Source organism: Schistocerca gregaria, chromosome 4 (genome assembly GCF_023897955.1).
Source record: "Schistocerca gregaria isolate iqSchGreg1 chromosome 4, iqSchGreg1.2, whole genome shotgun sequence".
Classification (NCBI taxonomy): Eukaryota; Metazoa; Arthropoda; class Insecta; order Orthoptera; family Acrididae; genus Schistocerca; species Schistocerca gregaria.
This window is the reverse complement of record NC_064923.1, coordinates 575,038,718-575,050,578: the sequence shown is the minus strand read 5'-3', so window position 1 is coordinate 575,050,578 and position 11,861 is coordinate 575,038,718. Positions and strand designations below refer to the sequence as shown.

Here is an 11,861-nt window from a genome sequence, read left to right as displayed (position 1 = left end):
GATGTCTAATGACTACTGAGGTTGCTCATACAGAGAATCTGGCAGTAGGTGGCAGCACAATGCACCTAATATGAAAAATGTATGTTTTTGGGTGTGCCTGGATAGTTTTGATCACATAGTATAAGTGTGGTCTCTGAGAACTAGCTAGAACAGAGTGTTTGTAACACCACTGATGATGGAAATATATTGGACCTAATAGCAACAAATAAACTTGACCTCTTTGATGATGTCCACATGGAAACTGCTATCAGTAACCAAGAGGCAGTTGTAGCAACAATGGTTACCAAACAAGACTAGTAGGAGGAGTTATATTTTCTGAAAACTGGATAAAAAGGCAGCAGTGTCATAACTCAAGGAGTAGCTCAAAACATTTAGCTACAGAGAGGATAATTTAGAACAACTGTTACTCAGGTTTAGACAAATAGTTGACAGTGCACTTGATAGATATGTATCTAGCAGAAGAATAGTTCATGAAAGGAGGAACCCTACATAGTAAACAGTTAAAGAAACTCCTAATGAAACAGAGACTACTGCATAATAGGTGTGAAACAAAGCATCATGCTATACATAGGGATACACTGAGTGGAAGACCTTTGTCTGTCAAGAGGGCAATGTGTGAAGCCTTCAATAACTATCGATGGACCTCTCATAAAACCCAAAGAAATACTGGTCATGTATAAAGGCTGTTAGTGGCACCAAAGTTAGTGTCTAGACACTCATGGATGAGACAGGAACTGGAATTGGGGATAGCAAAGAAAAGCCAGAAATGCAAATGTTCCTTTACGAATGAAAATCCTAGGATATTGTCCCAGTTTAGCTCTTGCACCACTGCAGAGATGTGTGAAATAATTATTAGTGTTACTACTGCTGAGAAAGAAAGTGTGCCCGGTAGTTGGAAGACAGCATAAGCGATACCCATTTCCAAAGAGGGAAGTAGAAGTCCATCCAGTATCCTAGACATCCATTTTTTGTGCCATCTTTGAATATATTGTAGGCTCAAACAAAATGAGGTATCTGAACAAAACAACCTCATCCATTTCAACCAACATGGATTCAGAAAACATTGATCATTTGAAACCCAATTTGCACTTTTCTTACATGACATCCTGAAAGCCATGGATCAAGGCAGTCAGGTAGATGGAGTACTCCTCAATTTCCAAAATGCATTTGAAAGTACAATCATGTGGGGTATCAAGCAAAGTTTGTGATTGGATTGAGGATTTTTTGCTAGGGAGCATGGAGAGCCACTGACAGATGTAGAACATAATCAATCTACAAAGGAGATAGTTCACAAATCACTCATCCTAGAATATTGCTCAAGTGTGGGGGAACTGTACCAAATAGAACTAACAAAGGATATTCGGCAAGCACAGAAAAGGGCAGCATGAATGGTAACAGGTTTATTTGACCTACTTCATAGAAATACTGATGAAAATGAACTGGCACGCACTTGAAGATAGATGAAAACTATCCCACAGAAGCATACTGCCCAAGGTTTCAAGAACTGGCTCCTGTATGAATTGTGGGGACAAGATTAGATCAATTACAGTTTTCACAGAGGTATTCAAACAGTCATTCTTCCCATGCTCCACAAGCAAATGGAAGGAGTCCTAATAATTGGTACAATGGGATGTACCCTCTGCCATGCACTTCACAGTGGTTTGTAGAGTATGGGTGTAGATGTTGATACAATTCTATTATTTTGCAATATTATCTGGTGTTGTACTCACTTAATTTTAGTATTTTATTGCAAATGTAAAAAGGTCGTCTCAGTAGTTAAAAATACACTTTTTCATGAAAAAGTTTGTTTCTGTACTTCACTAAAATTAGATATATTTATGGATGAGTAAATGGTTGAAGTATAGTGTTGATATAATGAACAATGGAAATTCCAGGTAGGAATATCAGCAATGTATGAAAACACAGACTGTTACCATAATAATAACATGCTAAATTGTAAACAGACACAATTAAAAGACACTTAACACATAAGCTTTCAGCCTCAGCCTTCATTGTAAAAAGGGAAACACACACCAGTCATTCACACAAACAAGCACACCTTATGCATACATGCCCGGCAACTGTGCAATGCTTTCTGGCCCAAGCTGCCAGAGTTGTCGATCACATGTGCATGAGGTGTGAGTGATTGTGTGAATGAATTGTGTGTGTTTCTCTTTTTCTGACAAAGGCTGCGGTCAAAAGCTTATGTGTAAGTGTCTTTTAATTGCGCCTGCCTGCAACTTAGCATGTTATGTTTATGGTAAGCAACAATCTACCTTTTCCTACGGTATTGGTGTATTGATTGTAATAAAGTATTCAAAATAAAAGATACTTTTTTTTCCAAGAGTGGTTTCTTAAATATTTTACTTTCTTGTCACACCTGGGAGGAGAGGAAGGTGGCATAGAGAGGAGAGAGTTTGAAGAAGGAGGAGGAAGCTGGTTGTGAGGGAAGTGGTGTGAGCAACATTTTGGTGAGCTGGGAAAGTGGGAGGGGGCAAGCATGGAGGACTTTGATGGTTCCCTACTTTAGGTACTTGTTCCGGGATGCACTTGGCTGGGATTACACTTCCGCTTAGAACAGAACAATCTGGTAGCTCTTCTAGATGATGTATGATATATGCTAATTGTTTACATTAGAAAGAGCACTGGCGAGATACTTTAAAATCAAATCATGTCCATATGCTTTTTAATTACTATCATGGGCAACACCTGTGGCTAGATGCAATTGGTGTCACACCACCTGATGCCTCTAATTGGTCAGATTTCACATTAACTACTTTCACAACAAATGCCCTGGGTTTTGACCTAGAAAAACAAGGAGTAGTTATAGGTTTTAAGGATATCTTTTATGCACAACCTAGATTAGATTCAAATAAAGCAGATCATGCCTTACATGGAGTGTCCAGATCATTGAATGGAATAATTTATATTGTGTTAACTAAATCTGGTATTTGAGATGCAAAACTGCTAAAGGCACCAAAACCAAAAATGATAGTTGCTACTGGTGAAAATACTGGTTACCCTATATTACCAATCAATGTTTAGTTGCCTCCAAAGACAGTTTGCTAATACATTGACTACAAGCCCACATTTATGGCAATCAAACCATGCAGCTATGTGCTGTGGGTAATGGCACACACTGTGACAACAAAACACCCAGAGCAAGATTTCCTCGATTTCATTACACTTTATGAGCTGCCGCTACAAAAAAAGCCGTTACTCCTACTACCACTATAATTTCTGTCCACACAGCATCACATTTTTGCTTTTGTCAACACTGAGGAAGAATTTCTATCTACATTCCTAACTGTCTTTTGTGCAAATTTGTATGTGGAACCATGGAGAACTATGTCAAGAACTTGTTTAACAAGTGCTACAGAATGTAGTCCATTTGTTAGAAATTATTCATGAAGATATTATTCCACTTGTTAGATTTAGTCAACAATTAATTTCCTTTGTTTTGCTCTATCTTTTGCTTGTGTTCAAATTACACATTTTATGTTATTTACCAAAAATAATCTATGTAAAATGCAATTTAACAACAAAATAACAATTTCAGTTCATTTCAACTGCATGTATCATAATTTCATGTACAATTTCAGTTAAGTTGCAATTATATGTGTCATAATTCCATTTGTTTATGATTGTATGTCTGAACAAAACAAAAGATTACTTGAAGGACACTGACTCCATAGACATATATCACTTCAGGACACACCATATTACATGAGCTCTAGCTTGTTAAAACTAAACTCCACTACACTAAATCATCCAACAACTTCATCCATAACTCATTTACACAGTCCATTGGTAAGCTGTGCCTTTTCCACGGCATTTATTGTACCTCCATCATGTAAATAATCTCAGTTTCATTTTCAAATCAAATGATGTCTCTCTGTTCACTAAACATTCATTCTGCTCATTGTTGTAACACCTGGTAAGTATGCGTTTTGTTCCTGCTATGAAATAACAAAGTAGCAATCCACTTCATGAAATTAAAGTATCACCAGATGAGCACTAATGAACCATAATAAACATTTAAAATACTGCTGCTCACAGTCAACCCCCAAACCCAGATTTCCACTTATAGAAACATTGAACCGAACAATAGAAGGATATTAGCAGGTGTGATTTATGCACAGCCCTCTAAATGCATCCTCAGGGAGCTAACACAAGCCTGCCTGTTGCTCCCTTGGTATGGATGATGTCGTGGTGAGCTTGAGGAGCTTCCTCAAACTTGTACTCCTTAGCCACGGCAGGGTTGACCCAACCTTTGGCAATTCCATCCAAGAGATTGTCAATAGCAGCCTGTCTCTCCTCCTGTCAGTGAAAAAAACACCAACACTGTGGTCATCAGATGTAAGTATTTTCACAAAAAAATCATATACATACAAGAGAAAGAGAAGACATTTGTAAAATTCAGTGTGTGTTTTTTTTAAGTGAACACTATTATTTATATTAAAGAAATACAAGTTTGTTTTTTAAAACAGTTTTATTACTTGTTGATCAACAGTTTACACCGGGAAAGCCTACAGTCACACACAGTTTTATTACTTTATGAAAACCTATAAATCTAATCTGCTTTTCAACATGATTTCTATCAACAGCAAGGCACTGATAATAATGAACACCCAACTTCTGACTTCCCCATTTTAAAAACTGCTGCCCAATTTGACAACCAATCACAAATGCTGTGGGCACAATCTCAAGTAGTTTAAGCATTAAGCAAGAATTTTTTATAGAACACTTCTTGTAACTTGAAGAAGCTCGTTTGATAATGATTAAATCAAAGTGTTAAATCAGAGTATCAATTTTCTAGAACTTTTACATCAGCTTTCTACACCAAATCTTCAGTGATAACAAGTAGTCACTGACTTTGTGCTTCATCATGAATGTCAGTACACCCATTTCTAAATGCTCTAAGCCATTTTTTATGATCACTTTGCCATAGTGCTTTCTCTATGAGTTCCCCTAGTGTTAATGAATTTGACTACTTTCTCATCTCTTTAGCACATAAAATAAATCACTACATGGAACTCAGAGGTTGTTGGATTTTTAGTTAACAAACGCATTTTAAATAAGAGCAAATAAACATAAACACACATGGATGCTACCATTATTGCATCTGTGGGTAATCACTAGAAGCAGGTACTCAGTGCATGTGTGGATCATTGACCACTGTGCTGCAGTGCCAATATTTAAAAACTGTACTTATTTTTAAAATATGCATCATTTAAAACTTACTGAAGTTGAGTTGTAGAGGAAGACACCATTCACTGTTGCCTCTGCTTGCATTATAAGCCTCGGATTTATTTCAACTGTTCCTCGACATCCCACAATCTGCAAGTAGTTCTGAATTAATACTTTGATCAGAGAAAATAACATTAATGTCACACAGTTCAACTCGTAAAAAGAACAGCAGAAACAAAAACAAAAATTTTGAGACAGAATGGATGACCAGGTTCTCATTCTCACAGCACATGGGTCCCTCTCATCCATGGGCCTGAGTGAAATGCCCTTGCTTTATAATCTTCTGCAACCTATTGCTCCTTCTTTCCCAAGGAAGGAACTGATAGTTTCAAAAGCTAGGACAGTCTCATACTTTAAATAGTAATATGAACTTTAAGTACTGAAGTTAAGTACTAGTCAGCCATTCTGTCTCTTGATTTTATAGTTACTCAAGTGAATTTTCCTTTTTATCAAACAGAAATGGAAACTGGTATCTTGAGACTGGTATCTCTGTAACTGGCAAGCAACAGAAAAAAATCACTCATGTAGTTTGCTATACATCAACTGAGTTAAATTCTTTGAGATGAAACGGATGGTGTCAGTGGGGTTGGAGTCAATGGAGATGAACTCAGTGATTTTGCAGTGACACAGAGTGATATCAGTCAAGCAATGTTCAGAAATGCTCATCTCCAGGGTAATGAAAATGTTGTGGATATCTGATAATATATGACAGAAGATTGAAGAAAGAAGAGAAATAAAGGCCTTGATCAACCAGTGTAGGGACAATGAAGAAAAGCAGTGCCTTAGGGCAAGGTACAACGAAGTTCATCAGCAAGTGAAGAGAAGCGATAGATCTGACAGAAGAAATCAGGTAGAACAGCTTGCAGAAAGAGCTCGAGAGGCAGCAGAAAGGGGCGATGAAGATTGGAGAAAGAGAATCCTTATCAAGTTGCCCAAGAAAGGAGGCCTGACAAAGTGCAACAACTGGCGTAGTATCAAACTTTTGTCAATGGTTGTTTTAAACCATCTCAGAGTGCCCATGGACAGCAAGCTCAGGAAATAACAGGCTGGTTTCAGAGATAGCAGATCATGCACAGACCAAATCAACATTCTGAGGATCATTATTGAGCAATCCATGGAATACTGGTCTCCTTCGTATCTGGCTTTTGTTGACTATGAAAAAGCCTTTGATAGAGTGCAGCGTGGAGCCATCTGGAAAACAATGCAGAGTTAGAGAGTACCACCCAAGATCATCAGTATCATGAAGTGGATGTACAAAAAATATACTTGTCAGGTGAAACACGATGAAAATCTCTGAGAACCATTCATTTTAAATTCTGGAGTAAGGCAGGGTTGTTTACCTTCACCACTGCTATTTTGTTGACATTAGATGTCATGAAGAAGGTAACCTGAGAGAAAAGGAGAGGTATACAGTGGACCCTATATGATCACCTGGAGGACCTGGACTTTGCAGAGGACATCTGCCTTCTGTCCCACACTTTCAAGGATATGAGAGAGAAGCTTAGGGAATAGGAAACAGAAGCTCAGAGAGTTGGATTAAAAATAAACACGGCTAAGGCTAAAGAGCTTAGGATGAACAGAAAGAACAAGAATGCACTAGCCATGAAAGAAGAGGAGATTGAGCAGGTGGAGAGCTTTTGTTATCTGGGAAGTATTGTTTCTAAAGATGGAGGGGCGACAGAAGACATCAAAAGTGGGATCAAAAAGGCAAAAGGGGCCTTTGCCCAGCTGCATCCAATTTGGACATCTTGTGAAATATTGTTGAAGGTAAAGCTTAAAATCTCTTAATCAAATGTAAAGTCTGTTCTCTTTTATGGATGTGAGACATCGAAATTGACAGCACAAATTAAAACAAGAGTACAAACCTTCAATGATAAATGTATGAGGATGATACTGGGAGTATGATGGCCAAATGTTATCTCAAACTGAGAACTATGGCAATGCACCCAACAATGGGAAGCCAAGATAACCATAAAAGAACAGAAATGGAGATGGATTGGACACACCCTGTGAAGAGGCCCACAACATATTCCAAAGCAGGTTATAGAATGGAACCCACAAGGCAAGGAGGAGAGGCAGACGGAGGCCGACCTGGCGGAGGACTGTTGAAGCTGAGGTGGCAGCCGTCGGTCATTTCTGAAGTAACATCAAGAAGATGGCAACACACAGGGTCAGATGGAGAGCTCTAAAATGTGCCATATGCTCCACAATGGAGTAAAAGGAATTAAGCAAGTAAGTCAAAGTTCAGAAATGCTCAACTCCAGTGTAATGAAAATGTTGTGGCTAACAAAATTCTGTCCATCATGCCCACCCAGCACAGCCTACTCCAGACCCATCGCAGGTTTGTCCTATCTTGTGGAAATAGTCATATTATATACTAAATCTGCTGTAACTTCTGCACAGCATTTTATGTGGCACAACTGCCAACTAGTAGTCTATCCAAACGAATAGCTGCTGCCAAAACGTGGCTTAGGCCAGAGGATAGTGGTGAAAAACACTGATGAGCACAACATGCTCAATTTCAGTGGCTGTTTCACAATCCGTACCATTTGGACCCCCCCCCCCCCTCTTCCCCCCCGAATCTCCTTCTCTGAATTAAGTAGATGGTAATTGTCCTTGCAAAAAATCCATCAATCCTGTAATCATCCTGGCCCCAATCTCCACTAGTCCTGATCTCACACCCACCTACAGCCCTGCCCTATGGCCCTAACTTAACTATATCCTCCACTCACTCACTCCTATCCACAGTCTCCCTCTTCCTTTGTTCTGGTTCCCCCTCCATATCCAGTCCTCCATGTCATCCTGCACGGTGCCCATCTCCCCTGCCTGAGGCCAGAACAAGGTCATGGATGCCATATTCTCATTCTGTGCGTCTGCTCCCTCTCCCTCCCAGCCATCAACCACCTTTCCCCAACCCTCCCTACCACTTCCCACCTCCTTTTCCCCTCCTCACCCAGTCTACCCAGCACAATCCTTCACCCAGTTTATCTGCAGTAGTCAACCAGGACAATGTAGCGCTGCAGGCTTAAATGTTTGTACGTGCATTCTGTCAGCTCTGAAAAAGGATTCATGAAATAGCTAGCAACATTCTCATCTATGAAAAATCCAGGGTGTAATAATGAAAATATTATGATAAGGATAGACAGCTACTCATCATATACTAGAGATGCTAAATTGCAGACAGGCACAACAAAAGATTGCTAAACAAGTAAAATTTCACCCAAAACACCTTTTTCTGAAATAGACAACACAAACACAAATCTCTCTCTCTCTCTCTCTCACACACTCTCTCTCATTCACAACCATTCTCTCTTGCCACTGAGGCCAGACTCTTTTGAGCAACTGTGCATGATGGGAGAAACAATCTGGGTGGTGGGTGTAAGGAGGACACTGAGGTGAGGAGGGAGTGATGGTAAAGTGCTGCTTGTGGGAGCATACAGGGATGTTGTGGGAAGGGGGTGGGGCAGCTAGGTGCAGTTGGGAGGCTAGATGCAGGATGGAGCGGGGTGGTGGTGGGAAGGGAGCAGAAAAGGAGGAAGTAAAAAGACTGTTGATGTGTTGGGAGAATAGCAGGCCATGAAGTGCTGAAATGGAAACAGGGAAGGGGATAGATGGATGAAGGACAGTGACTAACAAAGGTTGAGCCCAAGGGAGGGGGGGGGGGGGGGGTATGGGAACATTTGATATATTTCAGGGAGAGTTCCTATCTGCACAAATCAGAGAAGCTAGTGTTGACAGGAAGGACCTAGATGTCACAGGTTGTAAAGCAGTCATTAAAGTGAGGAGCATTGTGTTGGGCAGTGTGCTTCACAAGTGGTTGGTTGTGTAGCTGTTTTTTGGCTGCAGTTTGTCGGTGGCCATTCATGTGGACAGACAGCTTCCTGGTTGTTATGCCCACATAGAACGCAGCACAGTGGTTGTAGTTTAGATGGTAGACTACTTTCACAGCTGGCCCACCCTTTCATGAGACAGGTATTGCTTGTGCCCAAACTGGAGTAGGTGGTGGTGGGAGGATGTAACGGACAGTTCTTAAATCTATGTCTATTACCAGGATATGAGCCATGAGGCAAGGGGTTGGGAGCAGGGATGAAGACAGGATGGACAAGGATATTGTTTAGGTTCAGTTGGCAGCAGAATATCACTATGGAAGGGGTGGGAAGGATAGTGGGTGAGACATTCCTCATTGCAGGGCACAATGAGAGGATGCCAAAATCCTGGCACAGACTGTACCTCTCAACACTACACAGCCTTCCCTTCTATTCCTCCAATGCACCTACAGTCTTTCCACTTCTCCTTTTGCACTCCCTCCCCCCTCCTCCTCCCCCTCCCCCACCCTCCATCTAACATCCCAAGTGCAACTAGCTGCCCTACCTTGCTACACTTCCCCCTCCTCACCCCAATCTCCTCCTAGCACCCAGATTGTTACTCGCATCAAGTGCAGCTGCTTACAGTCTGGCCTCACAAGAAGCAGAGGTCACATGTGTGAGTTGTCTTTATGGGAATGTGTGTGGAAATTGTCTACTTCAGAAGAAGGGCTTTTGGCTGAAAGCTTACTTGTTTCGCAGTCTTTTTGTTGTGCCTGTCTGAGACTCAACATCTTCACTATATGGTGAGTCAAAATCTATTCTTTTCACAGCATTCACAGTCTCGTGCCTCTCAATGACTCAACCTCTCGACTGTATGTTATTTCTACTCCTTCCATTATTTATACTCATAGAACTTCTGACATTATTCAGATTTTAAAATCAAATAGAAACAACTTGATAATGGTATTGTAGCAGCTTAGTGAACAGCACCAAATAAAATTATTCTATATATATTTAGAGTAAAATACAAGACAACACTTCAAATTTGCTGTGTTCAACAGTTAACATTGCTGGAATTGCTCTGAGGTCCTTTTTGAGGCCAAAGTAATTCTTTCCTTTGGTCTTCAATGAATGGACTGGATGGCAGTAGTGTGATTGGTACAGTGTGAACATCTTTCATGACTTGATTTACGTACCTCAGTTGTGGTCTGCCTCTAGTTCTTTTATCACTGGCATATTTCTCTATTACTTTACTAAGACACTCACATGTTTCAGCAACAGCAAATAACCTGCACTCTGCTTCTACAGTGGATTTCTACTGACCCACACTACTAAGGACGTCATCCTTACCTTTTTTTGTTAGTACATTTGATTTTCAGAGCATCCTATAACAGAATTTTTCATAGTTCCAGTCTTTTTTCTCCCTTCTTTTGGCTCAGTTGTTACAGCCATCAAATATCATAAATGAAACATATTCAGTGTTGTTACTTTTATTAAGAGCATATTTTGTTTCAGCAATTCTACTTCCAGCTTTTTCTATGCTCCATCTATCACTACTAATTTTTTTCCTAGGTAAGTAAATAAGTCTACTCAGTCCAGTGACTTATCACTGCTTTGTCATAGATCATCATCTTTGTTTTACATTTATAAATCATTATGTGTTTCTTCTTCCAAAGCTTAATACATTTCACTTGGTACAAGGTCTAGATATTCACTGAGTGTACTGTATCCCTCAGTGGATATCAACATAGGAAGACTGGTTTCCAGGACTAGAAGAGCAGCAAACCACCACCATAAGATCTGGACCAGAGTAAATAATTAACCAGCACAAATAGTCTGTAAACATACATTTGTGCCACTTTTATCAAACAGGAGATCATAAACATAGTCTGATGTACACAGCAATAGATGTCAACACCTGACAACAGAGTAGGAATGCCATGACACTGCACAGTCTGCTCACTTGCTCACGTAGAACTGGCCCAGACTGTTGCAGGGCTGTCCTACATCCAGTTTGCAGAGGTCACTCTTGTCAGCAGCCAGTGTAGACAGGCTCAGAGGGTGCACATAATTGGCTGTGGTGTTGTCATGCGTATCCTCTATCACCATCCATTGAAATGTCTTGATGTGCTACCAACTGTTGGCATATGCCAGCTGCAGTAGTATCAGTGGTAATGACACAACAGGAAGCATCTCCCAACATGATTTATTCTCCAATATTAATACATGTACCAAAAGAATAACCAAAGTGTTCAAACCACACAGATCCAGGATTTGTCAAGGAGGAGTTGCACAGTAAGCTGTCACATGACAAAGACATGACCAGAGACACAGCAGAAAATCAGCTTTGGCAGCGAATGTGCATGGCATCAGATCTGGTACTACTATAGGAACTGTCCAGTGCTTTTCCTGGAATTAGCTGCAGAAGGCACAGAAAATCTGACTGATAGTTGAACCATGATAAGAGCCTGATTCTCCTAGTCATGATCCCTTGAACCAAATTCATCAATAACTACAGGATGCCTTAAACATTTTGACTAATCTTACTGACTTCACACACCACAGCACATAACACAATGCCACTGCCATTTAGCTTCCCCTGTGCAAACTTCCATTTAGCTTCCCTGCGCAAACTTTAAAATTTTTCCTTCATGTCCATACTGTTACTCTAATAACCATTACAGATTAATTTTACATGCTTCTTCAGTTCAGGATAGTCTGAGCACAAACATAATGAAGTGCCTTCAACAGAATGATCTCTATCCCAGCCAGTATGGATTCAGCAAACATCAGTTGTGTGAGCTT

The 11,861-nt window shown here is 40.2% G+C and overlaps 1 protein-coding gene across 1 annotated transcript in view; it reads right to left on the bottom strand.

Annotated features, from left to right (window-relative positions):
* Positions 1-3,445: 3,445 nt before the first annotated feature.
* The window catches only part of LOC126266926 (quinone oxidoreductase-like), a 68,484-nt gene continuing 60,068 nt past the window's right edge, over positions 3,446-11,861 (bottom strand). Inside the window, exons 6-7 of the mRNA XM_049971617.1 lie at positions 5,245-5,340; positions 3,446-4,320 (exon numbers count right to left, since the gene is read on the bottom strand). Coding sequence (XP_049827574.1) covers positions 4,159-4,320; positions 5,245-5,340 — 258 coding nt within the window. The 3' untranslated portion in view covers positions 3,446-4,158. The remainder of the gene's footprint in view (positions 4,321-5,244; positions 5,341-11,861) is intronic.